The sequence below is a fragment of the Oscarella lobularis genome, chromosome 7 (genome assembly GCF_947507565.1).
Source record: "Oscarella lobularis chromosome 7, ooOscLobu1.1, whole genome shotgun sequence".
In the NCBI taxonomy this organism is placed as follows: Eukaryota; Metazoa; Porifera; class Homoscleromorpha; order Homosclerophorida; family Oscarellidae; genus Oscarella; species Oscarella lobularis.
Window position 1 is genome coordinate 834,023 of NC_089181.1, and position 23,513 is coordinate 857,535.

A 23,513-nucleotide genomic window follows, 5' to 3' on the forward strand; every position below is an offset into this window, starting at 1 on the left:
ACAACGTCACTTGACTCACTTCGCTGTCCCGTACTCGTGGACGAACATGGCCAATGATGTTCCCGAATTAGTCTTCGAGCTATTGCACGGCGAAATCGTTCGATCTCTCAAGAACGTGGACGGAGGCGTGAGACGTTGCTATCCATCTAGACGTGAAGCAGCGTCTCGAACTCGTACTGTACTTTTTAGAACGGCGTCGAGCAAAAGCTGAGTCGAATGGGCTTTCGAGTAGGACAAAGTTGGATCGAGAGGTACGTCGGTGGTAAAGCGAGAGGAGAAAAGATAAGGGGCGTGCAGGTTGGCGAAAGATCGCGTCCGATTCAAGGACGAACTCGAAGTGATGAAGTTCATCTGCAAGGAATTCTGGACGTCCCTGTTCAACAAGCAGATTGATAATTTGAGAACGAATCATCAGGTGACGTCACTTCCGTGATCTGCTTCTGTTGGCTATCGTTGGATGCTCGCGCAGGGAGTCTACGTTCTCCAGGACAGCAAATTTCACTTTCTCCCTCAGATGTCCTCCTCCACTCAGTATGCAGATGAGGCTCTAACGGTGAGTAGGTTGGAATGTTTTTAGCGGCAAATCCTCATGGATTCCTATTGCAGTTTCTTGCGTATCCCAGTGGGATGGTGAGAGGGGCATTGGCGGCACTTGGAATCAATTCGACCGTCGGATACGAAATCACAAGCATGCCAGGCTGTACTGGAAACATAAAGCAGTTTGCACACTTAACCTTCTTGTTCTCTTAGGTAAATTCACTATCACAGTTCAAATGTCCTGAAGGAGCGAACACCGTTTTTTTTAGTATTATAAATATAAGACCTAAAAAATCTAACCAACAATTGATGAGAGACAAACGGAGAACGTTCTACGTGTAACGAGACCTATAACTAGAAAACGCAGAAAATTCACTCTCGTCATCCTACCAAAAACCAAGAAATCAGTCCAATTCGTGTCAGGCTAACAGCAATTAGAGCGTTAGTTAGTTAGTTGAGTTTTATTGAATTAGCGTTAGCTCACATTTTAGCCATCTGCGCTACATAACACCGCCGTCTTCAGCCTACATTAGCACATTAGCAATGTCAGTAACTCATTGCTCAGGGGGGGTCGATTGAAATGACGCGTCTAAGAACTTACTTGACTGACTTGACGGGAGCGGCCCGCGGCTCCAATTCGTTTGCCAGCTCCGCGACGGGCCATTTGAGCTTCCAGGCTTTCTACCTTCTCGTGGTACTCTTCTAATTCGTGGCTCAGTGTGCGATTCTTTGCCTTCATTGATTCAAGAAGCTCCTCCTGGAAGAAAAAAAGGCACTGATTACTCCCCAAGTGAAGCGTTTTCTCTACAACGAACCGTTTCATCCAAGCGCCTTTTCTGTGATTTGTTTCGAGCATTTGCTTTGTCTAGGTTCTCTTGGAGCTGTAGAGAATTGCGCTGCTCTTCTTCGTAATTGTACTGCAATTCTTTTGTTCGCCTTTCCAATCTTGAAGGTGCACATTAGTGTGCAGTTCAAGTGCTAATATTAGATTAGACCCACTTCTTGGCATTTTTTGCGTTCTCGTTCTTCGCCTTCTCGTGACTTTCTATGTCGCGCTTGAGATCTGCAATCTACGCACACAGAGCCGTTCTTGACTAGTTAACATCCCTCTTTTCCACCCTTACTTACCTCAGCCTCCATTTTTGCCACGGACCTTTTGATGTCTCTAGCGGCAGCCTCTTCTGCCTCCTCCAATTTTACTTGCAAATCTTTCAGGCTTCGGTCCAACGAAGCACGCGCCTTTTCACTAGCCTTGCCAGATTTACGCTCTTTGTCCAGTTCTCCTTCCGCACGGATCAACTAAAGGAATCGTCATCATCGCCGGTCTCTGCAAAGCGCTTTATATCTTCTAACAGCGTCCTGCGTTTTCTGGAAACGATCTTCAAGGGCTTTCAAGTCAGAGCGCAATTCTTCCACTTCATCCTAATAAAATTTGTTAGCCGTGTGATATCAGCTCCGGAAAAAAAACACCTTACCCTGCGGGAAAGCAGTTCCTGTTCAGCTTTTCGTTTTGCAGATGAAACGTTGGAGTTCAGTTGTGTCAATTCCGATACACGCTCGCTCGCTTCTCTGTACTCAGCTTCGATTTGCTTTCGAGCGCGCTCCGTCTATGCATATAAAATTACAGCACTCAACGAAACCGTCGTTATATGGCAAGAGATTGTGCGGACCGCTTCCCAGGACGTCTTGACGTCGTCCATTTCCACCGTCAGATCATGTATGCGTTTTTCGTGACGAGCAATGACGGCTTTGTCCGTTTCAGACGCTGACGCTTGATCGTCGTACAGCTGCTGTAACTCCTGCAGCACCAAAGAAAACAGTTAGTCTTGGCGCATGGTGAAACCAAACAGCGATCCCAACCTTGTTCAGTCCTTGGAGTTTTTTCACTTGTTTAACGAGGTCTTCGACGCTCTGAAAGGTACCGGTTTGTCCCGTGCGCTTACGTCATAAAAGCCGACATAGCGTACCTTTTGCTCTTCAACCAATTTTCCTTCCAAGTCGGCTGCCTCTGCTTCGGCTTTCTTTCTCATGCGAGACTGTGGGAGAAGATGATGGAATTGCACAATGAGATGCAGGAGCGGCAACAGCGACTTACTTGCTCTTGTTTGGACTTTGTTTCTAATTCCAGTTTCTCTTGCACACCTTCGAGTGCCCTGTTGCTTATTTTTCTAGAAACGTATGAGTAAGTTATAAGGTTATGGTTCTATACTGCTAATTGATGCTGGATCGTCTCACCTGACTTCTTCCGTTTCTTCGTCTTTCTCCGCCAAACGTTTAGCCATTTCTTGCTGCAATTGCTGAAACTCGAGTTGGTTCTTGAGAACTTTTCCCTCTTCTGTTTCCAGTGCAGCTTCGGCCTCCTGAGAAAAGAAGATCGAGTCCGCGTTGGGACACATTGCGATGGCATCACCTCCAATTGGTTAGCCAGCTCCTCCTTTTCCATTTCGCTCTTCTTCTTACCCTTTTCCGCATCATGACTACGCTTTGTCAGATCTCCCACGTTCTCGTTCAATTCATCTATCATCAACTGCTTCTGTTTGCTGTCGCGACGAACGCTCTCCAAATCGGACGTCATTTCACTGAACTGCTGCCTCAGTTTGGTATGCTCCGTCTGAAGGTTCTTCAAATCGCGGGCTACGTCTTCCATCTCAGACGCAGTCGTCTCGCAGCGCGATTTCCACTCCACCGCCAGCTGCTCTGCTTTCTTTGCTCTCTTATCCAACGCCGCGCCTGTTGCTTGAGCCTAGAATGTAGAACACGCTTGTCCGCTGTTCCTTGAGCAAAGGCCAATCGGGGACTCACGGCTTCTAATTCTTGAGCAAGATCCTCCACTTCGAGAGCCAGCCGATTCTTGTTCTTTTCCGACGCGACGAGTTTTCCTTGAACCTTCTTGACTTCCTCCTCCAACGCGCTCATCTGAACGCCGGTTTTCTTTCTGTAAAAAAGATACTCATATATGTATATATATATATAGAACATCTCTTTTGGACTCACTTGGCCTCTTCCAACTCCTCTATCGCGTCCTTCTCTCCTTCGAACTTGGTTCGATACTGCGACGCCTCCGTACTAGCCTTGGCAAAATTTCGCTGCAATTCGCTTTTTCCCGCTTCCTCTTCCTCCAGCTGGTCGCGCAGCAAAGCGATCTCCTCTTTCGCCTCTCTGAGCTTTGCAGTCAAATCATTCTTTGCCTGCAAATAGAGGCCACACTCGCAAGACAACCCAATAATTCAATAGACGTACAAGTCGTTCTGCGTCGAAAGCGGATTTCATTTCTTCGTGTGACGCCTGGAGGGCTTTGTGCGTCTTGTTCAATTGCTTCAATTTCGCGTCCGTCTCGTCGTACAAATTTCTCGAATCCTGCAAATCGCTGAGAACTTTCGCTCTTTCGGCATCGACCGACTCCAAGTGGCGCTCCTTGTCCGAATGCTAGACAACAATGACGTCATCGATCGAGGGGGAGACGCTCGCTATAGCGACGCAGAGCACCCGTACCTTCGTGTGCGCTTCGGACAGGTGCGACTCGAGCTGGTGCAATTGTTTTTCTAGCGCCGACTGCACATTAGACGCGCGAATTTTCATTAGAGGACGAGCAGATGGTCAAAACAGCATTACCTTGTTCTTCTGCAATTGCTCAAGTGACGACTGAAGATCGTCGTTCTCGGCGATGAGGCTCTGTTTGTCCTTTTCGACTCTGGGAAAAAAAAGGAGGGGCTCAGCTTTATCGCGCGCTGTTTCGCACGATGCCCTACTTCGTCTTCGCCTTCTGCATTGCTGCTAATCGATCCTCGAGATCGTTGACGACGACGATTTGCTTCTTTTTCTGAGCAGCGAGCGTCTGTTCGTGATCTTCCTCCATCGATTGCATTTGCTGTCGAAGTTGATTCAATCTCGTTTCGGCTTTTTTCTTCTCCGCCTTCGATCGAGGAGAAAGAAGAGAGAGGGCGGAGAACGTGAGAGAACGACAAGACAAAAAAAGGGGGAGGGGATCACCCATTAGCCTAAACTATTCCGCTCCTAGCGTGCAAAGGCTTCCCCCTGCGGGAACGAGACGAACGGCTCTCCCGCGCATTCTGTCACACGCACGCGCTCTGACCGCCTAGCGTCGAGCGTCTCGTCACAGCTCACCGGCGAATCGACGACAAGAGCTGGCGAACTCATCGCAATCGATTGCTCGGTGAACAATAAAGGCGCGACGACGTGGGTCTCGTCGCGCGAAAGAGAATGTAGGGACTGTCAGCGCCCGGACGGAAATTAAGCCTTATATGTACGCACGCGAAAGCGCGCCGGGTGTCTCGTCTAGCACGGCCAGACCATTAGCGTCGTGTCGCACACTCGGAATGGTAATTCCAACGTAAACGATTTAACGAGGAAAACCGCGAAATACGCCGCCTTTTTTTCTCGCGAGACTATTTATTACCTGAAAGGCCGGAGACGCGCCGGGACCCTCGTCGATTCGCTCTTCCAAATCCTCGACCTGCATAATCAGCTCCTGATTGCGTCGCTCGAACTAATCGAAAGAAAAAAACAAAGAGAAAAGATTGGACGCGAGAGAAATCGCGCCTGCCGCGCGCGTGCCTACCTTTATTCGTGTCATTCGCTCGCGATCCAACTCCTCCTGCATTTCTTGAATTTTTGTCTGGGGAGAAAACGAGCGGGCCGATCGAAAGGGCGTGACTCAATTTGCTCGCCGGCCAATACCTTGTGTCCGCGGACTACTTCCTTGTGGTCTTCGACTTCCAATTCGAGGCGCCGTCTCGACGCCTTCAAATCGTCTTTGGCGCCTTCGTGCTCCTCGATATTATCCTTCAGTTCCTAAGGAAGAGTAACGAGATATTGGCGTCCCCAAGGCACCGACGCCCGCCCGCGAGCTAAAACTACTCTCACGGGGATTTCCGCTCCCACGCGAGAAATGAAACGACGGCGCAGGCGAATGAGGAAGCCAAAGATGAGCCCCCCCCCCCCCCCCCACCCGCAACTATCTCCCAAACGTTAAGCACTAAAAACGCCAGACGCCTTGAACCATAACTGGCGACCACAAACCCATACAAAAAAAAAGACGAGGCTCCCACTCTTTGGCGCACGCGCCCATCAGCTCACCTGCACCTTCCGCTGAAGTTCGCTATTGCGACGATGCAAGTCCAACTTTTGGTCGAAATCGTCGTCGTCCTCCTCATCGTCGTCGGCGGCGGCGGCGGCGGCGACCGGTCGCTGCATATTCGCGAAGAGCTATATCAATTTTCAATACCTCTTGATGTTTCCCATGCGCACCTCGACTCTCGTCGTTGTCGTCACTGTTGTCGGCTCGTCTTCGATGATTATATCTTCCTCCTCCTCCACCTCTTCTTCTTCTTCTTCTTCGTCGTCGGTCACTTCCTCTTCGACTTCGATCTCCTCCTCGACTTCGATTTCCTCTTCGATTTCGATCTCTTCCTCCACTTCGATTTCCTTTGGAAGCACAAAAAAATAAACGATCGAATTTACGAACGCGTGCACGATTTCGTCGTCGCCGACGCCGACGCCATCGTTTTCGTTTAGGAGTGCCCCCCCCACACACCTGCGCACCCCCGATCTATGCACCGGAACCGGGTACTCCCTCTGTTTCGCGCAAACCACCTGGACGCCACACGGGCGAGTGCAACAGCGCTGTCAATACGTGGGAGGACACCGCTGCGACCGCCCAATGCATAACATCCCACGACGCTTTGCCATTCGATCTCTGAGACGAAGGCATTCCGTGCGCACGATTCGAGTGTTATAGGCAGTGCGTGACACTCCCCGTCCCCGCGTCCCCGCTGCACGTTACCTCTTCCGTGGACACTTCGATTTCTTCGGCGTCACTCATCGCTGGCTTCGCTGCGGAAAGATGGTATCGTGTAGAACAGTTTGGCTTTTGGTGAGACGTCGAAGACAGTTTGCGACAAGCGATTCTTACGTAGTTCACGTCGTCAAGCGTTCGGGGGAGCGAGAACAAATGCGGCTGTGTTGCACCTGGCTTTTGATAGAAGCAGGGCCAATCACGCGTCTGATGAGGAAGTCGAATTACGCATGGAATGCTTTCACGTGACCGTGGTTTTTGCGCTAAGCTCCGCGTTTCGTTGAAATCAATGCCCGCTTCGTACGTACACAATCACACTGATGTCCAAATCTCTGTTTCCGCTCTTTCCGAGTGCATCTTCGAACTCCGACGGCGCTCAGAACGTCAGAGAGGGTGAGACGCGACGTCGGATGGGAGTCGCGACAAAGGGGCGCCGTCCGGTGGTCCCATAATGGAATCAATCCAAACTTTAGACCCTCTTCACTCGCAGACACAACATCCAATTATGCTTTTAACATATGCCTTCTCTTTGCAGCGAAGCCGACTCTCGATTGGCTAGCGAATGCTAGTTTCGCGGGCGGAAAACCGACTACGAGCCAGGATGATGTCGTCAGAACCATCAAACGAGAGGAAGACAGAGAAGAGTCGCCGCCTACGGAGTGGAGACTTGAATCCGATTCTGACTCTACCCAGAAGAAAAAATCCAAAAAGGAAAAGAAACCGAAAATTGAATACAAACCGAATACGATATGGCTAGAAGAATCGGGTCTTCAGGCGGAGCGAGCGTATCGGGTCGACTCGAAGTCGGATCGCACGAACTATACCTATGGAAGTCTGTACAGAATGGATGTGGCGAGCTTTAGGCGTACCTTTCACAAGCGTTGTCTCGGTCTCGAAAACGTCGTGTGGGACAGCGACGACGAGTCGTTGAGCAGAAAGAAGAGACGGAGACGAGGCGGAAACACAGAAGGCCGTTATTGCAGTCAAGAAGCAAAGGACGACGTCAATGTGAAGAGACTAAAGATTATTCCTTCTCGAACTGTCACTTTGGCGCAGGAGAGAACACCTTCATTGTCTAATGTGACTACCTTTGTTGCTGAAGATTATCTTACCCTGACTGTATGCAGCGATGACAAGTCCAAGTTACAATTGCCAGAAGGAAGTGATCGCAATGACGTCGCTACTGAAGGTCTTTCTGAATTCGAGGAATTCACTAGCAAAACGAAGGAGTTCAACGAGACTCTTCGTGAGCATCCTCACGACGTTGCCACTTGGCTATCGTATGCCAACTTCCAGACGAGCCAAGTGGCGTCGCACGACAGCCAATCGCGAAGCAAAGACCAACGCGTGGCGGAGGCCGAGAGAAAAGCGGCGATACTGGAAAAAGCGCTGATGAAAAATCCGCGCTGCGTCGATCTTCTCGAAGCTCACCTCGAGACGTGCTCTATTTTCTGGGACGGAGACAGAATTGCTCAGCGTTGGAAAGAAGTCGTTTTCAAGCATCCCAATAGTTGTCGATTGTGGCTGAATTACGCCGAATTCGCCCAATCGCGCTTTTCGTCTTTCAGCTTCCGATCCGTTCAGTCGATCTACCACCGATGCTTTTCGACGTTGACGAACATCGTCGAAGGCACTCTATTGTCGCATCCGCCCGAGACCGGAACTGTGCCCGCCGTACTAAACATCTTCTCTTCCTACTGCCGTTTTCTGAACGAGACGGGACACTCAGAAAAGGCGACCGCGTGCTACCAAGCACAAATCGAGTACAACTTGTTCTGTCCAGAAGAATTTCGCGCTACCCCGTCAAGTGGACAGCGCGCGTTTCTCGAAACGTTCTGGGATAGCGGTGTGCCGCGATTCGGTCAGCCCGGAGCTAAAGGGTGGAACTCGTGGCATTCGAAGCAGAAGTCCGGCGGTAAAACGGACGACGACGTACAGGCGACAACACGCGAAGACTCTTTCGAGCCGGCATGCAGTCGACTAAGTCGAACGGCGGCGTGGTTAGAAACGGAGCGACACAGAGAGAGACACGGTTGGTTGCCGTGGCAAGGGGATGTGTCGAAAGGAGAAACGGACGATGACGTTGACGACGCGGACAGAATCGTCTTATACGATGACGTCAGTCCGAGTCTGTTTAAATTCTCCGACGACGCCGTCAAATGCGATCTCGTATTTCGATTCGTCGACTTTCTCAGAGACAAAGACGCTAGTCCCATGGGACTAGGTCACTTGAACGAAGTACAGTCGCCGGTTAGTGTAAGGAATAGCCTCCTGTACGCTCAAGCGATCGGTAACTCTGACGGACTTTTTCACATTGGCGCCAGCTCGACGTTCTGGATTAGGAAGAATTCTGCCAAAGCCGATTTCGTTCGCGAAGTTTTCTCTCAAGTCCAAGCCGTCGTTGTCGATCGTGCCGTTAAGAGGTCATTCGTTCTCCGCTGGATTGACTTTGAATTGAACGAACTCGCTATTGGCGGCAAAGTGAGACAGGCGACGAGGAGGACTTTGAAGAGAAAGTTGAAAGCCATTCTGAAGGAGCCGGCGAACCGCAACGATTTGATTCTCTGGTCGGCGTACGCCCTCGTCGAATGCGTCGCTGGAAACGCGAAAGAGGCGGGTCAAGTGTTGGCCGCCGCACTTCAACTCGCAACGACGGCCAGCGTTGTCGACGAAAGGCGTAGCGACGATAGCTCAGGCGTCGGACTTGCGCGAGCCTATCGAACGTATGCCGAGTTGCAAGTAATTGCCGACTTGGATTCGCGAACCAGCGATGAATATCGACGAGCGGCTATCAGCGCACTGGTATCGTTTGCTGAACAGAGTGCATTCGATTGCGGCACTCCCGTCTCGGCGACTCGCATTCTCAAGGCCCAGAAGCAGTTTCGTGCCATTGCGACCAGTAGCTCGGAATCCGATTCCTACAAGGCGGAAGTGGCAATCTGTTCCGCGCTGTTGGACTACTTCACTCGGACATTAGACGACGTGGTTGCTAATTTTTTGACCTGCATTAGCTCTTCTGAGCATTTCTGTCGAGCTCTCGTCGGACTCGTTTGCTGTCACGCACAGGCTCGTCCCACGGCTCAGTCTCAGGTGAGAATGACGCTCCAGGAGGCGGTTCGACTTTATCCCAATTCACCTCAATTACTTGCGCTCTACGTCGAACTGGAGCGAAGTCTTCACGTCATCACGCGACGAAGACGAACGCTTGATCATGCTGTCAAAAGCGCAGATACAGTCGTTCCTTGGATCGTCTCTATCCTAAGCGAATGGCAGCAAGCTCGGCGTCTAGGAGAACATCTCGATGAAGTTGTTGTCAAGCTCCCTGATACAGGTTTCTTGAATCGAATTCGTTCCCTCTTGAATCGAGCGACAGAAGAAAGTCGCTTGCAGAGAAATCTCCTCCTTTGGAGACTCTACATGCTGTTTGAGGTGCGCCACTCGTCCTCTGAAGGCTTTTCGTCTGTTATTAACGTTGCTTTTTTTAGCTTCAGCAGGGAAATTCAAAGCGAGCCAAAGAGGTCTTTTACAGAGCGCTGCAGTCGTGTCCCTGGGCGAAAGTGAGGGTTTCCTCCGCCGAAGAAATCATGGTTAATTTTCTTTATAGAAATTGTACGTTGACGGTGTGGAGCATTTTGAGAATGACGTCGATGAAATCATGTCTCTGATGGAAGAGAAGGAAATACGCGTTCGTGCCCTGATGGAAGAAGTGGACTTACTGATGGAACCAGACGGAGAAGAAGAAGAACATGGAAAATCCACGGAAAACTAAAAAAATAAAAATTGATTGCATTAGCATGCAGTAGAGAAGTGTACCTTGGCAGTCAGTGGACGAAACATGCATGACTTTTGCTGTCATTTTGCCGGGAGAAGGGTACGACGCTTAGCATGGGCTCTCTCTTTTCGTTCGCGAGCCGATCGAACAAATCACCGGCGTCGGAGAGTCCTGCGAGCCCTCGGCGAGACAAAACAACGGCACGAAAAGCCGCCGATTCCGCTCCCGACCCTAACGACAGCGGTTATCACTCGCATCCGACGAAGAAACATCGAAAGCGAGTCCGATCGCTAAACCAAAATAAGTGAACGTTCACAGAACGCCTTCTCGGGCACTCGATAAGCGTGTACCGCATTTTTTCGTAGTGCCAAACGAGCGCGAATGAATGTAGTGTGTGACGTCATTGCCACCACGCCCCCCAAGGCGGGAACTCTAAAAAGCTTCTTTCAACTCCTCGGTACAGCAGAATCTTTTAGTTTAGGACAAGACCCTAATAAAAAATTTGATTATAAGATGACGACGTCATACAAGATCTTTTGTGGTTTGACTGCAATTTTCTTCTATTGGACAACGTATTTGAAAATTTCCTTACGACAGACAACCTATTGTTGTTAGTATTTGTTGGCCATGGTGTACGCCTACTTTAGAAGAACGGAGCTACCCGTAAAAGAGTACACTGCAATTAATTTTTTTGCAGCGCTGTACGTTTTGAAGACACACCCACACTTCTCACTTTGCACCTTACCATGATCATGTGTGTATTTGTAGGTGGCTGGCTTGGGACATGGAAGAAGACGACGAGGATCGCAAAGAGGTTCTTCTTCCGTGGGCACTTGGCAAAAATTGGAAGAAGGAGAAACACTCCCTCTTGAGAGTTCGTAACGAACTGTGGAAGAAAATGAAATTCAGAGGACTCGTCAGCAAAGCGACTTGCGACGAAGTACAGATAAGATACGTTTGAAATTTTAGTCTTACGCAGTATGCCATAGGTAATGGCTTTAGCTCCTGGTCATCCTCTGTGGGAGAGAAAACGGCGGGAGAGTTACGGTGGAGCTGTCAGGAATTACGCCGTCACTCTTTCTGTTTTCAACGAGGACATTTTCGTTGATAGCCAATCTTAGAGTGTGCCTATAAATAATATAGAGACGTACTTATCTCTCCCCAATACTACCTCCTCGAAGCTAATTCGGCTGCTTGAAAATCAAATAAATGGCCAAGTGCGCACACCTAAATAGATCATACAGTAAAGGGACAGCGGTGCGTATAATTAAATCCTCGAAGATACGTCATTCAATGAGTTACCACCGCGGTTACTCCGTCTTTGCATGGGCTTTATTAGACGTTCTCATTAGCAATAGAAATCCTAACCAAGTGCTATATAGATATGGAGAGAAACGCTTAGCATCCATTTTTACCTGTATGAGGTTGTTGATGATGTGATGGTCTGGCTATGTAGGCCGGTTGCGAGTCAAGATCCGAGGAAACGACCTCTCGATTGTGCCGCCTTGCTACGTCTACGGACCATAACCTATGCATCACTTCTACAGTCCTCATCTTCCGAACTGCCAATCCTTCCTTCAATACAGTATTCCACATTTGCACGACTTGCGTAATACTAGGAAAAAACACACAAATCTCCTAAATAAAAGGTCGAATACGTATTCTCGTGTATCACGCATACTTGGGAAGATAAACAACAACGGGGCTACCCACTTTTAGCCATGGAATGATAGTCCTCAGTACAAAACTAGGCTCCTGAAGATCTAGCACAGCCTATCGAATGCACAGTTAAAAACAGGTCCCACTATCACACTAGTTTTCATACACTGTCTAAGCGGTCCATATGAGAACGATTACTTTCAGAAGGAGAGTGAGAATAAAAAGTGACGTTACGCTTCCACGATCCCGAGTGCAATCGATTCTGCAAGTCAATCCACCGATCAACATTCTTCATCGCTCGTGCAAGATGATCTTCTCTCTCTTCAAAGCTAAACACGCATCCTGCAGGTCCCACTACAGAAAAGTTGAGCGACCTAGAAATCCTTCTCATAGACTACCCAATCTCGACAGGAACAGCGTCAACGCTCCAGATCCAGTTCCGCACTCCAGCACCCGATGTCCATTACCGACGTCCATCATAGTCAAACAGGCAGCAGCATCTTTGGGATACATCGGAGTCGGACCTCTCGCCATGTGAAGAACGTACTCCTCCAGCGATGGTCTTTGCAGAAAGATTAGCTTTCCGCGTTTGCTGCGTGCGAACGATCCCGGCTCGAGACCGACGATGGTCGAAAAGGAAACGAAATCGTTCGACGAGAGGTGAACGCCGATCTCGAGGCGTTCTCGAGCCGCGGACGACTGCACGAGAGTAGTCATGCGCTTTTGACCTTTGTCTTCCAAGAGAACGAGATCACCGGGTCGAAAGCAGTCGCTCAGATGGCGTCGAATCAGAGAAAGACGAAGCATGCCGATACGGGACCTTTTTCTCGTGGACGGATGTTTCTTGCTGCTGCTGTGCGCTTCGATTTGGTTTGCTCTAGGTTTCTGTCGTGACGTACAACGCGTTGCCAAACGTTAGAACTAGAGAGTTAGGCTACTGAGCGGATTGCTTTTTGTCTGGTCATCTTCTATGCACATGCTCTGGTTTTTAGGACTGCATGGCTTAAGATCCTCTATCATCAATTGCGGCGCAACTCAATGGATGAATAAAGGTTTGTCACATCCCCTTGGGGGCCCTCACCTGGTGTAGGCGTGCACTTAGGGGGCAGGCTTTTCTGCGGGGTACGTAGAGATGGATTGCAATGCTGTGCTACTGCCCGCGCTTTGGGCATAGACTGATTTCATGGCCGAATCTAAAACTAGTAGGTCCCGGTCTAGAGGCTAGAAGGTTACGGACAGTTTATAAGACGAACAAACAAGTACAACAAAAGCACAGACGAAAAAGCTACGATGTGACGATTTTATGTCGCTTTCACTCTCCAACATCCTTCTTCTTGATTCCCAAGTTCTAACGCGCATCAACTCGAATCAGCACTAAAGAGAGAGTTTTTCTTTCCTAAGAACGTTTTTTCTTACGCAATTTCTTACCACATTGGCAACCAGAGTCCTTTCAGCACTGGGACGATCTCTTCAAATGTTGGCCTTTCAAATGGGTTTCCATTCCAGCACCATTTGGCTAACTTTTTCAAACTGTCGTCACAGTGAACTGGGAATTCCGGTCGTAGGTCACTGTGAACGATTCGATCCAGGATTTCTTTGGTTTTCAAGTCTTGGTCCAATTTGTCAAAGTAAGGATGTTTTGCGGTCATGAGTTCCCACAACGTTATTCCGTAGCTGTAAGTGTCGACGGCAACGCTGTAAGCTTCGCCGCGAAATATTTCGGGAGCTCTGAAGAGCGCCGTACCGACGGCGCGCGTTCCGCGAACACTTCCATCGTTGTCGTCGCTGATCTTGGGTGCGATTCTGGTGCAGCCCAAATCGGCGACTTTGACAATTCCTTGGCTGTTGACGAGCAGGTTGTCGCACTTGAGATCGCGATGCATTCGATTGACGCGGTGAAGATGACGCATTCCCTTGGCCGCGTGTAGAGCGTATTTCACCTGAAGCTCGATCTCCATGGGATGATCAGCGTACTTGTCATCTAACTCTTTTCGAACCGATCCTCGTTCCATGTATTCCAAAACAATGAACGGTTTATTATCCGCCGTCTTTCCGGTTCCAATAAATCGAACGATGTGCGCGTGGAAAATCGATCGAAGCAACTCGCCTTCGTCTTTGAATTCTTGCAATTGCTCGTTGGTGCAATCTTCGTCTCTGATTTTGAGAACTTTGACGGCGACGGTTTGTTCGCGGTATTGAGCTGTCCACACGTCGCCGAACGATCCCTGTCCAATCATGCGGTCGAAGTCAACTTCGCTTTCGTCTACCGACCAAATGTCGAACAGTTCAGCAACCGTTTCTTCGGCGATTTCCAATTCGGCTCTCGTGTAGCTGGCCACATTCTTATGTTGTTTGACGCGCTTTATGCAGTATAGAAAAGCAGCAATCAATAACAACGTCAATACTGTTCCTATAGCTATGAGGTACGTTGTCGGTATGTCACACAATTTGCCTGTAAATCCCGCATTGCAAATGCACATGGTTGTATAGTCGCTTTGTACAATGCATATGCCATTAGCGCATTTCTTAACCGGACACGTGCAATTTTTTATGGAAGTCGAGCCCGTTGTTCTTGTTACCAAACCGGTTGGACAATCGGTACACGTAGTTGCACCGTAATGATCATTGTATTGTCCCTCTGGGCAGGGGCGACACGGATAACGAGGATAATCGGGGCTACTTGTCCCATGTTTGCATTCTGGAAATTGAAAACTTTCTAAACCAACTACGGCAGTCTTCTTCCTCGACGTATCCCAACGTGCTATGAATCTGAATAGTGTTGTCGCGTCACTAAACAGTAGGGACTTTTCACCTGGCACAGAAACGACATTTGTCATGTTGATCATTTTCAATTTAGTTTGACCAAGATCTTCGATCAGCAGGTCTCCACTGACACCGACTGTAACTGCAAAGCGCTCAATTAATGTGCTTGGCCTACTGCAGAAGTGTTTTGAAAGGCTTGACCCAACTGGCTCCGTTTTGTTTCGAATTGAAGTGACATTCCACTTCAAATTGCCAACGCCAAGTCGTGTGTGGTACGTTTTCCATTTGCACGAAGACTTAGTGTTCAGGAAGAACACGTAGAACGTGTTATTCCATAATGCGCTCGACCACCGTTGAAGTTGTCGTGTTGGCGGCTCTTGTTTTCTCTCTCCACCGTCGCAACAAAGTCTTTTCCAAGTTACTTTCATGCCCTTTAAATCGACTGCTGCCATCCAAAGCGAAGTCGATTTATGGTCTATTCCGCCGAATAGAACTAGCGATCCGTTGTTCATCGAGTTCATCGTAGCGTAAGAAGTTAGTTTGTTTGGTCCACTTCCGAGGTAGTGAATCTTTGTCCATATTCGTGAGTTGGCGCTGTATATCCAAAGACGGTCGCTTCCCAAGATAGCTACGTAATTGTTTTTGAATGCTGAATAAGCCAGGAAACTGGCATCCGCTGGTGGCCCCTGATCTGGATCGTAGAGTGTCCATCTGGGATAGTTTTTTTTCAAATCTCCACATTTGCACCTTTTGGTCTTCTTCGAGGATGAGATACCAAACAGCGTCGCTGATCCTCGCCAGTCTAGCGTTCCCGTTGAAAAGAGGGTACTTCTTCCTGGGAGTAATTTCTTGAAAATTTGCTTTGGAAAGTGCGTGATTGTTTGTTAATAATTTTCGAAATTCGTCTTTCCGTAACGTCGAAATTTTGATTTGAGCTTTGGCATTGGCATCAGGCGGCTGTAGAGATACAAGAAGTATTTCTTTGTGTACTAGCAGAATCTTTGCGGGAACTAGTATCTTCATTCTGGGTTCAACGTTGATTTCTAAGCAGTAAAACTGGTTTTTATTTACATCGTACACTCCTAGAAAAGAGCGCTGTAAATGGAATATGAGAAGTTGGTGTTCTTCGTCATAGACCATGTCCTCTCGAGCGGAGAAATGTACTTTTTTTGGGCAAGCGTTCTTGATTATTTTTGAATACCATCTCTTTTTCTTCGTAAAGTTCAAGTTGTACGTTCTCTTGATGCTATATTCTATCCAGCGAATTTCTTTATTGTGTACTGAAAATGCACGCAGACGGGCAAGAGAAGGCTTTTGCCTACCCAGATCGAGCAGTTTTATCCATTGATATTTCATTCTTTGGTCGTCTACACACTGAAGCTCCCAGAAATCATCTAGCTGCTTGTTATAACTTTCAGACAAACCGCCGTACACAAACATTGACATCTTGCATTTGCATTTGCTCTCCTTTCTGAGCTGTGTGAATGCCCTGTGGTGATGGCGGGCCGTAGGAGCGTTCTTCACATTTTTAACAGTAGTCCACTCTTCACTTTCGCCGTCAAAAAGCCATAATTTTTTGTTCCACGATTTTTTGAAATGTCCGTTGGTTTTTGTTTTCTTGTATCCACCGAAGATAAGAACTCTAGTTTCGCAAAGACTGGTAATCGAATTTCCTCTCAGGTAAATAAAGTTGGTCACGAGGGAAAGTGCCGTCCATGATGCTGTTTCCTGCGAGTAAGTCCACGTAACGCCTCGGTAGTCGACGAACAGTATTCGAGTTTTGGCTTGCGAAGGATTCGCCTTTCGTCGATACGTTGCAGCGCGTTGGGTTGGGAATGCGTATCCCCCCGTAGACGGAGAGTTTTGCTCCCAGTCCAAGTCCTCTTTTAACACACTTTTCCAACGACCAGTGGCGGTAGTTTGCCCTTGTTCGACGTCACAGAGTGCGACGAAATAGATGGCCAACTGAACGACGACGCGATGCATTGCAGCTGTGCAGGAACTGCCAGCTAGTGCAGCGATGGTTTTCATATACGCGAAATGTCTGCATTGCATAAACTCTCGGTGTTTAGTTAAAAACATGCACGGTCGTCTTTCGCTGTGGCCCAACCTGCGCGTACCAGGTCTGCCATAGGTTTTTATAGGCCAGGGCCTGGTTGCTAGATATGTGGTATTATCTTCATCACTCTCAGAAAGAAGAAAACTGCTAGGCAGCACGATCACGGTATGATTGGTACTGATTCCTAATTGTCAATGAATAGCTGAATTGGCTCAACATCTGTTTGCCAGGTGGGCTCAAAATTTGTTTGCAGGTGCATGTATACCTACGCCCATCAAATGAAATATTAAATGCTTTAGATTCCTCTCTTCACAAGGCTTCTAAGATGGAAACGTAAATGTACAGGATGTAGTCAGTGTAAGCTTTTGAGTCGATAGCTTCCGCAACGCAACGGAAGAGGTAGACAATATTCCTAGCGTGCAGAAATTGAGCACAGGCAACAGCAATTGTTTCTACGTCTGCATGCTTTGGCGTTATCAGAGTCTGAAATAATCGGAAGGCACTCGCTGTGTGCGAAGGGCGAAACGAGTCAACCGTAAGGCTTCGAAGTCGTGAAGAGGTCCTCGACACGTCGAGACACGCTACCCGCACGGCATTCGCTTTCTAATTCGAATCCTTGCAATGGGGCCGCATACACTTTTCCTTGGTAGACTCTTGTAGCGGATTAATGATCCACTTTGTACACATACCGATTCAAACGAAAGCAGTCGCTCAGATGGCGTCGAATCAGAGAGAAACGAAACATGCCGATACGGGACCTTTTTCTCTTGGACGATGAATGGCCGCCGTCGGATGTTTCTTGCTGCTGCTGTGCGCTTCGACTTGGTTTGCTCTAGGTTTCTGTCGTGACGTACAACGCGTTGTCGAACGTTACGTTCCCGATTACGAACACTATCACAACGTTTCGTCGTTGATCCGCTTTCTCGGCTCGTTTTCGGCGGCACACGAGGGATTCGTTCGATTGGACGACTCGTACAAGTCGCGTCTCGCCAATCCCGTCTTTGTTCTGAGACTGACCAACTTTTCCGCATCGGAGAAACGAAAAATCAAAATTCTCTTCTCCTACGGGGAACACGCCCGAGAATTTTTTCCCGTCGAAAGCATGCTTCACTTTCTGAAGAAGACGTTACAGGCGAAAAACGAAAACTCGGCAAAGTCGGCGTCTTTCATCTTGGATAATTTTGACGTCTTCATTGTGCCCATGCTCAATCCGGACGGTCGACTGTACGTCGAGAAGACGAACAACTACTGCTGGAGAGGAACTGCTACGGGAGTGGACGTGAATCGAAATTTCGACTGGTGTTTCGGAGGCGGTGGAAGCTCCAACGATAGCAGAGACGAAGAGTACAGAGGACTCTACCCGTTCTCCGAGCCTGAAGCGCAACTCCTACGAAACGTTGCTACTCGTCATTCCTTTGACGCATTTGTCTCTTTCCATTCCGGCATAAAGCAGATATACGTTCCGTTTTCAGGTACCTATATGATGATAGACATATGTTGGTGATCCGTTGCGTCACTATGTGGTCATTCTTAGACAGTTTATCGAGAAAGATCAAGAGGCGTCATCACAACGAAGAAGAGGAACTGCGTTTGGCTGCCGCAATGGCGTCGGCTGCTGGTGCACAATTTTCCTATGGAGTGGGCTATGAATTGAGTAGCTATCCCGCCGACGGTGCTTCGTTTGATTACATGGCTGGGAAGCGGAACGTGAGTCGGGCACGTGGTGGATTTTCTCGGGTTTTTTAACTTTTGCAGATGCCTTTCTCGCTCGCCGTTGAGCTGTGGGGCCGCGATAAAGAGGACAGCGATGACGATGACACGTGCTTCGATCTGTTTAATCCGACAAGTACCGGTCTACAGGTAAAGGAAAAAATAAATTTCACTACTCACCTGTTTATTGATGGAATGTCATAGGGAGAGCTGGAGGGTGTCTTTCCAATGTATGATGCTTTCTTTCAATTCTTGTTTGACTGGAAGATGAAGCAGCGTTTTCTCAAAGACCCGCTACCGCACATGGCTGAAGTAAGTTTTGGAGAGTTCTATGCAGAACTGGCGTAGACTTTTTCTTGCAGCCTCTAGATTCAGAACTGGAGATCTCTGCATTTCAGATTGCCTACTTCTTTGCTGCTGTCATTCTAGTTGCCATAACACTGCGAAAACTCCACCGTTCTCTTCGGCTTAAAAATCGAATCATTCGACTGTCAAGTCTCGGTGATTCGCTGGGATGATCAGCAGATTTGCCTGCTGCAAGGGCTGAGACTGAAATCCCGAATTTCCTTAAAATTAATTCACTAGCACGTACATATTTTAACTCTCTTGTTCTTTATAAGAGACCATAGATCATAGATAGAATTATCTCTCTGATGAGATCATGTGCTGTTGTAACTTTTCTACGTCGTCCCGCAAAGCCTCAGTTTCAAAGGCGGGTACGAAGCCGACGTACGAAACGTCTTATCTATTTCAGCAGCATTTTCTGTGGGCGTGGCCTGTGAGGGCCGAGCTCAGTTTTTCGGCAATCTTGAAACGGTGAACGACAGTCTCGTGACCTCCGATACGAAATCATTAGGTTGCTATGCAAGAAAGGCTTCCGCGACTCCAAAATTAGCCAAAGCGTTTTCAAACAAGGTTAAATGTAATCGCAAAAAGAGCAAAGCGCGTACGAGGCTCCGAAGAGGTGCGATATCGAAACGACGTGCTTCTTCGCTGCGTAGAATGTAGAAATCGCGAAAAATCGAAAACACGACACTGCTTAGAAAGGCCAATCCGCGCAGGTTAGCAGCAAGCAGTGCGCGGTAGTATTCTTGGTGTTGCATAGTTGAGGTCCCGAGAATTTGACCGCGTCTGGAGCTATGTCCAACTTAACAGTGGGCGCGCCAGGCGCTGCGGTTTCGCGCCAATCGCGCATAGCAAGTCGCGGTTATTTGCGGACAAGAGATGAAAGGGCGAAGACGTTTCACGGCAGCTCCAATAGAAAGATATTCTTGCTGTCATTTTGCACTGCCTTCCACGAGCTGTGAAGTGGAGTTTTAGCAAAAAAAAGTTTGGTAGTCTCGCTGCGTCGACGTCTCGTGCGCTCATTTGTGGAGGTGTCTCACGACTAATAGGCGTGTATGCAAGGTCATCGCGACTAGAGTACTTCGAGACGTCTTGGGGGATTCTTCAAAGTAGAATAGTCGTTCTTAACTTTATTAGAAGGTAGAAGTCGCGAAATACTAAAAAACGGTACTGGTTAGAAAAGTTAAATCTGCGCAGATTAGCAGCAGGCAGTGCGCGGTAGTATCCTTGGTGTTGCATAGTTGAAGTCCCGGTATGCAGAGAATATGTTTGACTGCGTCTGGAGCCTACGTCCAACTTAACAGTGGGCGCGCCAGAGGCTACGGTTTCGCGCCAATCGCGCATGGAAAGTCGCGGTTACCAGCGGACAAGAAAAGAAGAGGCGAAGAGATTTCACGGCAACTCCAATAGATAGGAATTCTTGCTCTCATTTTGCCGTGTCTTCCACGAGCTGTGAGGTGGAGTTTTAGCAAAAAAAACGTTTGGTAGTCTCGCTGCGTCGACGTCTCGTGCGCTCATTTGTGGAGGTGTCCCACGACTAATAGGCGTGTATGCAAGGTCATCGCGACTAGAGCACGTCCAGACCTCTTGGGGGATTCTTCAAAGTAGAATAGTTGTTCGTAACATGACTAGAAAGAAGAAATTGAGAAATATCAAAAAACGGGACTGGTTAGAAAGATCAATCTGCGCAGGTTAGCAGCAGGCAGTGCGCGGTAGTATCATTGGTGTTGCATAGTTGAAGTCCCGGTATGCAGAGAATTTTTTGACCGCGTCTGGAGCCTACGTCCAACTTAACAGTGGGCGCGCCAGGCGCTACGGTTTCGCGCCAATCGCGCATGGCAAGTCGCGGTTACCAGCTGACAAGAAACGAAGGGGCGAAGAGATTTCACGGCAACTCCAATAGATAAGCATCCTTGCTCTCATTTCACCGTGTCTTCCACGAGCTGTGGAGTAGAGTTTTAGGAAACAGAAATTTGGCAGTCTTGCTGTGTCGACGTCTCGTGCGCTCATTTGTGGAGGTGTTCCACGCCCAATAGGCGTGTATGCGAGGTCACCGCGACTAGTGCACTTCGAGACGTCTTAGGATATCGATCGCCTTTGTAAACAGAAGTAGTGAATGTTGAAATAGCGATCGACATAGAAACGGTCGCCGGAATGTTGTAAAAAGTCGAAAAAACGTTGTAGCTTTGCTGAAATAGCTCCTGAGACGAAATTTTCTGAACAGATCGAAGTCTATTGCATTGACTGAAGAGTTCAGTATATTTGGGTCACAGAAAATGTAGAATTTTCGACTGCGGAACTAATTAGGGCATTGGCACGCGTTGCCTAATTCCTAGGCGGGGCAGTTGCGAATAATCGCATTAGTGACGTCATTATCGATATTGCTCTATAACACGTGGTCGCGTTTAAGTTGTTAGTGGTCAGTGACGTCACCCAGACGTCATCAAAAGGGGAGGAGATTGCGTAGGCGAGCCTAGCAACGGACAGGGTATGAAGACACTTGCACCTCAATAGTAGGCGTTCCCAAAATTTTTTAAAAAGGAACTATCGAGGTCCGTTTATTCGACGAAAACGGCGGTGTAATTAAATTAATCGTTTCCGGTTGGTTGCAAAAATTCAATTACAAATTTTGATGTACTGTTACTATGCATAAAACGTGTTTTTGAAGACGGCATTCGTATTTTCGAGCGACGGCCTTACACGCCGTAGCGTCGAAGTTATTAAGGACAAAACCCCGTTTTTTTGGCATATAGTAAGGGGGTACTACTCTCTGGAAATGGAAATACCGATTAATGATATCCGATTTGACCCGAGTATCAGTACCGATCGCGAGCAGTCTTGATCAGTGGTAATACTGACGCTGCTCCGAATCCGTACCGATAGACAGTGGAAAGAGTGCAGGCGGCTCAGCTGTCCGCGTGCAATCGCTACGATTCTCGCGCAGCACGAGGGTCTGTCGATCGTGAGTCGAAGGGGCGCGTGAATACGCGTAGTTGTGTGAAACAATATCAGGCAATCCGACGACACGGCACCACGCGAGTGGAGCGTGTCATCGCGCATCGCAGACGCAGGCCTCGTAGCCGTCGTCTCGATGCAGGATAGTCAGAGAAAAGGCGGCAGAAAGTGTTTTGAATCTCGCGTCGTTCGATCGCGGATCTTCGACGATCGAGAGAAAGTGTGTTATGGGTGCGAATGCCTCGCTCGACGGGCGGATCTCCGGATCGTCCGTCGAGCGACGGCGCACACTGTGCTTCGGAAAGGCAGTTACCTGGTTGATCCTGCCAGTAGTCATATGCTTGTCTCAAAGATTAAGCCATGCATGTCTAAGTATAAGCGTTCTTATACGGCGAAACTGCGAATGGCTCATTAAATCAGTTTTAGTTTATTTGATGGTCTCTTACCACTTGGATACCCGTGGTAATTCTAGAGCTAATACATGCGTCGATGCCCGACTTTTGCGGAAGGGTTGTATTTATTAGATTCAAAACCAATCGGGATTTCGGTCCCGTTTCGGACGATTCATAGTAACTGTTTGGAGCGCACGGCCTTTGCGCCGGCGCCGGATCATTCAAGATTCTGCCCTATCAACTTTCGATGGTAGGGTATTGGCCTACCATGGTTGCAACGGGTGACGGAGAATTAGGGTTCGATTCCGGAGAGGGAGCCTGAGAAACGGCTACCACATCCAAGGAAGGCAGCAGGCGCGCAAATTACCCAATCCCGACACGGGGAGGTAGTGACAATAAATAACAATACGGGGCTTTTTCAAGTCTCGTAATTGGAATGAGTCCAATTTAAATCCGTTAACGAGGAACAATTGGAGGGCAAGTCTGGTGCCAGCAGCCGCGGTAATTCCAGCTCCAATAGCGTATATTAAAGTTGTTGCAGTTAAAAAGCTCGTAGTTGGATTTCAGGCCGACTCGATCGGTCCGCTTGACGGCGTGTCACTGGTCGAGTCGGTCTTCTTCTCGAGGAGCCGGCGTGCTCTTAATTGCGCGTGCCGGCGACTGGAGACCTTTACTTTGAGTAAATTAGAGTGTTCAAAGCAGGCGGTCAAGCTTGAATAGATTAGCATGGAATAACGGAAGAGGACCTTTCGGTCTTGTTTTGTTGGTTTTGGGGACCGAGGTAATGATTAATAGGGACAGTCGGGGGCATTCGTATTGAATTGTCAGAGGTGAAATTCTTGGATTTATGAAAGACGAACGCGTGCGAAAGCATTTGCCAAGGATGTTTTCATTAATCAGGAACGAAAGTTGGAGGCTCGAAGACGATTAGATACCGTCGTAGTTCCAACCATAAACGATGCCGCCTAGGGATCGGAGGACGTCAATCGTACGACTCCTTCGGCACCTTGTGAGAAATCAAAGGCTTTGGGTTCCGGGGGGAGTATGGTCGCAAGACTGAAACTTAAAGGAATTGACGGAAGGGCACCACCAGGAGTGGAGCCTGCGGCTTAATTTGACTCAACACGAGGAAACTCACCAGGTCCAGACATAGCGAGGATTGACAGATCGAGAGCTCTTTCTTGATTCTATGGGTGGTGGTGCATGGCCGTTCTTAGTTGGTGGAGTGATTTGTCTGCCTAATCGCGATAACGAACGAGACCTTAACCTGCTAACTAGTCACGTTGCGTCTTCGGACGCGACGGTCGACTTCTTAGAGGGACTATCGGCGTCTAGTCGATGGAAGTTTGAGGCAATAACAGGTCTGTGATGCCCTTAGATGTCCTGGGCCGCACGCGCGCTACACTGACAAAGTCAATAAGTCGTCGTCCTGCTCCGATAGGTGCGGGTAATCTCGCAAACTTTGTCGTGCTGGGGATAGACCCTTGTAATTCTTGGTCTCGAACG

General features: G+C 48.5%; 7 protein-coding genes and 1 non-coding gene across 9 annotated transcripts in view; 5 read left to right on the forward strand and 3 right to left on the reverse strand.

Moving 5' to 3' along the window:
- The first annotated feature begins 6 nt into the window (after window positions 1-6).
- On the forward strand, window positions 7-882 carry LOC136189374 (trafficking protein particle complex subunit 6b-like). The gene is made up of 6 exons (XM_065977318.1): window positions 7-127; window positions 190-251; window positions 298-415; window positions 470-553; window positions 607-700; window positions 751-882. The coding sequence occupies exons 1-6, from the start codon at window positions 47-49 to the stop codon at window positions 780-782; spliced, it is 471 nt and encodes a 156-aa protein (XP_065833390.1). The 5' UTR covers window positions 7-46; the 3' UTR covers window positions 783-882.
- On the reverse strand, window positions 775-6,569 carry LOC136189370 (myosin heavy chain, skeletal muscle-like). Of its 2 annotated transcripts, XM_065977312.1 has the most exons (27): window positions 6,470-6,569; window positions 6,341-6,390; window positions 5,806-5,982; window positions 5,635-5,745; window positions 5,236-5,349; window positions 5,117-5,173; window positions 4,955-5,044; window positions 4,287-4,450; window positions 4,150-4,228; window positions 4,030-4,089; window positions 3,778-3,963; window positions 3,532-3,725; window positions 3,340-3,472; window positions 2,948-3,280; window positions 2,773-2,897; window positions 2,633-2,705; window positions 2,505-2,573; window positions 2,398-2,448; window positions 2,208-2,336; window positions 2,013-2,144; window positions 1,891-1,959; window positions 1,666-1,836; window positions 1,537-1,607; window positions 1,353-1,482; window positions 1,139-1,294; window positions 1,022-1,061; window positions 775-961 (listed from the first exon to the last, which is right to left on the reverse strand). In XM_065977312.1, exons 2-26 carry the CDS (start codon window positions 6,377-6,379, stop codon window positions 1,038-1,040), a joined length of 2,937 nt encoding a protein of 978 aa, XP_065833384.1. In that variant the 5' UTR covers window positions 6,380-6,390; window positions 6,470-6,569; the 3' UTR covers window positions 775-961; window positions 1,022-1,037. The 2 variants fall into 2 exon arrangements, with proteins under 2 accessions (XP_065833384.1, XP_065833385.1); XM_065977313.1 differs by lacking the exons at window positions 4,955-5,044; window positions 5,117-5,173; window positions 5,236-5,349; ... (2 more) ...; window positions 6,341-6,390; window positions 6,470-6,569 and adding an exon at window positions 4,663-4,892.
- Window positions 6,486-10,237, forward strand: LOC136189369 (nuclear exosome regulator NRDE2-like). The gene is made up of 4 exons (XM_065977311.1): window positions 6,486-6,745; window positions 6,888-9,781; window positions 9,838-9,909; window positions 9,957-10,237. Exons 1-4 carry the CDS (start codon window positions 6,673-6,675, stop codon window positions 10,119-10,121), a joined length of 3,204 nt encoding a protein of 1,067 aa, XP_065833383.1. The 5' UTR covers window positions 6,486-6,672; the 3' UTR covers window positions 10,122-10,237.
- LOC136189372 (tRNA (adenine(58)-N(1))-methyltransferase TrmI-like) lies at window positions 10,167-12,593 on the reverse strand. Its single transcript, XM_065977316.1, has 9 exons — window positions 12,182-12,593; window positions 11,950-12,137; window positions 11,806-11,897; window positions 11,540-11,739; window positions 11,296-11,487; window positions 11,100-11,252; window positions 10,870-11,010; window positions 10,475-10,614; window positions 10,167-10,414 (listed from the first exon to the last, which is right to left on the reverse strand). The coding sequence occupies exons 1-5, from the start codon at window positions 12,588-12,590 to the stop codon at window positions 11,435-11,437; spliced, it is 942 nt and encodes a 313-aa protein (XP_065833388.1). The 5' UTR covers window positions 12,591-12,593; the 3' UTR covers window positions 10,167-10,414; window positions 10,475-10,614; window positions 10,870-11,010; window positions 11,100-11,252; window positions 11,296-11,434.
- Window positions 10,237-11,343, forward strand: LOC136189373 (speedy protein A-like). The gene is made up of 6 exons (XM_065977317.1): window positions 10,237-10,428; window positions 10,490-10,581; window positions 10,638-10,696; window positions 10,740-10,825; window positions 10,893-11,064; window positions 11,114-11,343. The coding sequence occupies exons 1-6, from the start codon at window positions 10,238-10,240 to the stop codon at window positions 11,243-11,245; spliced, it is 732 nt and encodes a 243-aa protein (XP_065833389.1). The 5' UTR covers window position 10,237; the 3' UTR covers window positions 11,246-11,343.
- A 371-nt stretch (window positions 12,594-12,964) lies between the features above and the next one.
- LOC136189697 (probable serine/threonine-protein kinase drkC) lies at window positions 12,965-17,298 on the reverse strand. The gene is made up of 2 exons (XM_065977726.1): window positions 13,212-17,298; window positions 12,965-13,157 (listed from the first exon to the last, which is right to left on the reverse strand). The coding sequence occupies exons 1-2, from the start codon at window positions 15,065-15,067 to the stop codon at window positions 13,142-13,144; spliced, it is 1,872 nt and encodes a 623-aa protein (XP_065833798.1). The 5' UTR covers window positions 15,068-17,298; the 3' UTR covers window positions 12,965-13,141.
- An 85-nt stretch (window positions 17,299-17,383) lies between these two features.
- Window positions 17,384-18,994, forward strand: LOC136188591 (carboxypeptidase A1-like). The gene is made up of 5 exons (XM_065976324.1): window positions 17,384-18,077; window positions 18,140-18,312; window positions 18,361-18,465; window positions 18,520-18,627; window positions 18,678-18,994. The coding sequence occupies exons 1-5, from the start codon at window positions 17,384-17,386 to the stop codon at window positions 18,831-18,833; spliced, it is 1,236 nt and encodes a 411-aa protein (XP_065832396.1). The 3' UTR covers window positions 18,834-18,994.
- Window positions 18,995-21,925: 2,931 nt separating this feature from the next.
- The window catches only part of LOC136189714 (small subunit ribosomal RNA), a 1,815-nt gene continuing 227 nt past the window's right edge, over window positions 21,926-23,513 (forward strand). The window contains exon 1 of the ribosomal RNA XR_010670437.1: window positions 21,926-23,513. This exon is cut by the window's right edge and continues 227 nt beyond it. This is a non-coding gene — a ribosomal RNA (small subunit ribosomal RNA).

Coding starts and splice junctions, on each gene's coding strand:
- LOC136189697 (XM_065977726.1), bottom strand. CDS start 15,067: ATGAACTCGATGAACAACGGATCGCTAGTTCTATTCGGCGGAATAGAC.
- LOC136189370 (XM_065977312.1), bottom strand. CDS start 6,379: ATGAGTGACGCCGAAGAAATCGAAGTGTCCACGGAAGAG. Junction 4,229..4,286: donor ATGCAGAAGGCGAAGACGAA/GTAGGGCATCGT, acceptor TTTTTTTCCCAG/AGTCGAAAAGGACAAACAGA. Junction 2,898..2,947: donor AGCTGGCTAACCAATTGGAG/GTGATGCCATCG, acceptor TTCTTTTCTCAG/GAGGCCGAAGCTGCACTGGA.
- LOC136189374 (XM_065977318.1), top strand. CDS start 47: ATGGCCAATGATGTTCCCGAATTAGTCTTCGAGCTATTGCACGGCGAA. Junction 252..297: donor GGACAAAGTTGGATCGAGAG/GTACGTCGGTGG, acceptor AGGGGCGTGCAG/GTTGGCGAAAGATCGCGTCC. Junction 416..469: donor ATTTGAGAACGAATCATCAG/GTGACGTCACTT, acceptor ATGCTCGCGCAG/GGAGTCTACGTTCTCCAGGA.
- LOC136188591 (XM_065976324.1), top strand. CDS start 17,384: ATGGCCGCCGTCGGATGTTTCTTGCTGCTGCTGTGCGCTTCGACTTGG. Junction 18,078..18,139: donor GATATACGTTCCGTTTTCAG/GTACCTATATGA, acceptor GGTCATTCTTAG/ACAGTTTATCGAGAAAGATC. Junction 18,313..18,360: donor ACATGGCTGGGAAGCGGAAC/GTGAGTCGGGCA, acceptor TAACTTTTGCAG/ATGCCTTTCTCGCTCGCCGT.
- LOC136189372 (XM_065977316.1), bottom strand. CDS start 12,590: ATGCTTCGTCTTTCTCTGATTCGACGCCATCTGAGCGACTGCTTTCGA. Junction 12,138..12,181: donor GCTGTTCCTGTCGAGATTGG/GTAGTCTATGAG, acceptor ACTTTTCTGTAG/TGGGACCTGCAGGATGCGTG. Junction 11,740..11,805: donor GTTGTTGTTTATCTTCCCAA/GTATGCGTGATA, acceptor GTTTTTTCCTAG/TATTACGCAAGTCGTGCAAA.
- LOC136189373 (XM_065977317.1), top strand. CDS start 10,238: ATGGGCTCTCTCTTTTCGTTCGCGAGCCGATCGAACAAATCACCGGCG. Junction 10,429..10,489: donor CGATCGCTAAACCAAAATAA/GTGAACGTTCAC, acceptor ATTTTTTCGTAG/TGCCAAACGAGCGCGAATGA. Junction 11,065..11,113: donor GCAAAGCGACTTGCGACGAA/GTACAGATAAGA, acceptor AGTATGCCATAG/GTAATGGCTTTAGCTCCTGG.
- LOC136189369 (XM_065977311.1), top strand. CDS start 6,673: ATGTCCAAATCTCTGTTTCCGCTCTTTCCGAGTGCATCTTCGAACTCC. Junction 6,746..6,887: donor CGCTCAGAACGTCAGAGAGG/GTGAGACGCGAC, acceptor TTCTCTTTGCAG/CGAAGCCGACTCTCGATTGG. Junction 9,910..9,956: donor AGTCGTGTCCCTGGGCGAAA/GTGAGGGTTTCC, acceptor TTTTCTTTATAG/AAATTGTACGTTGACGGTGT.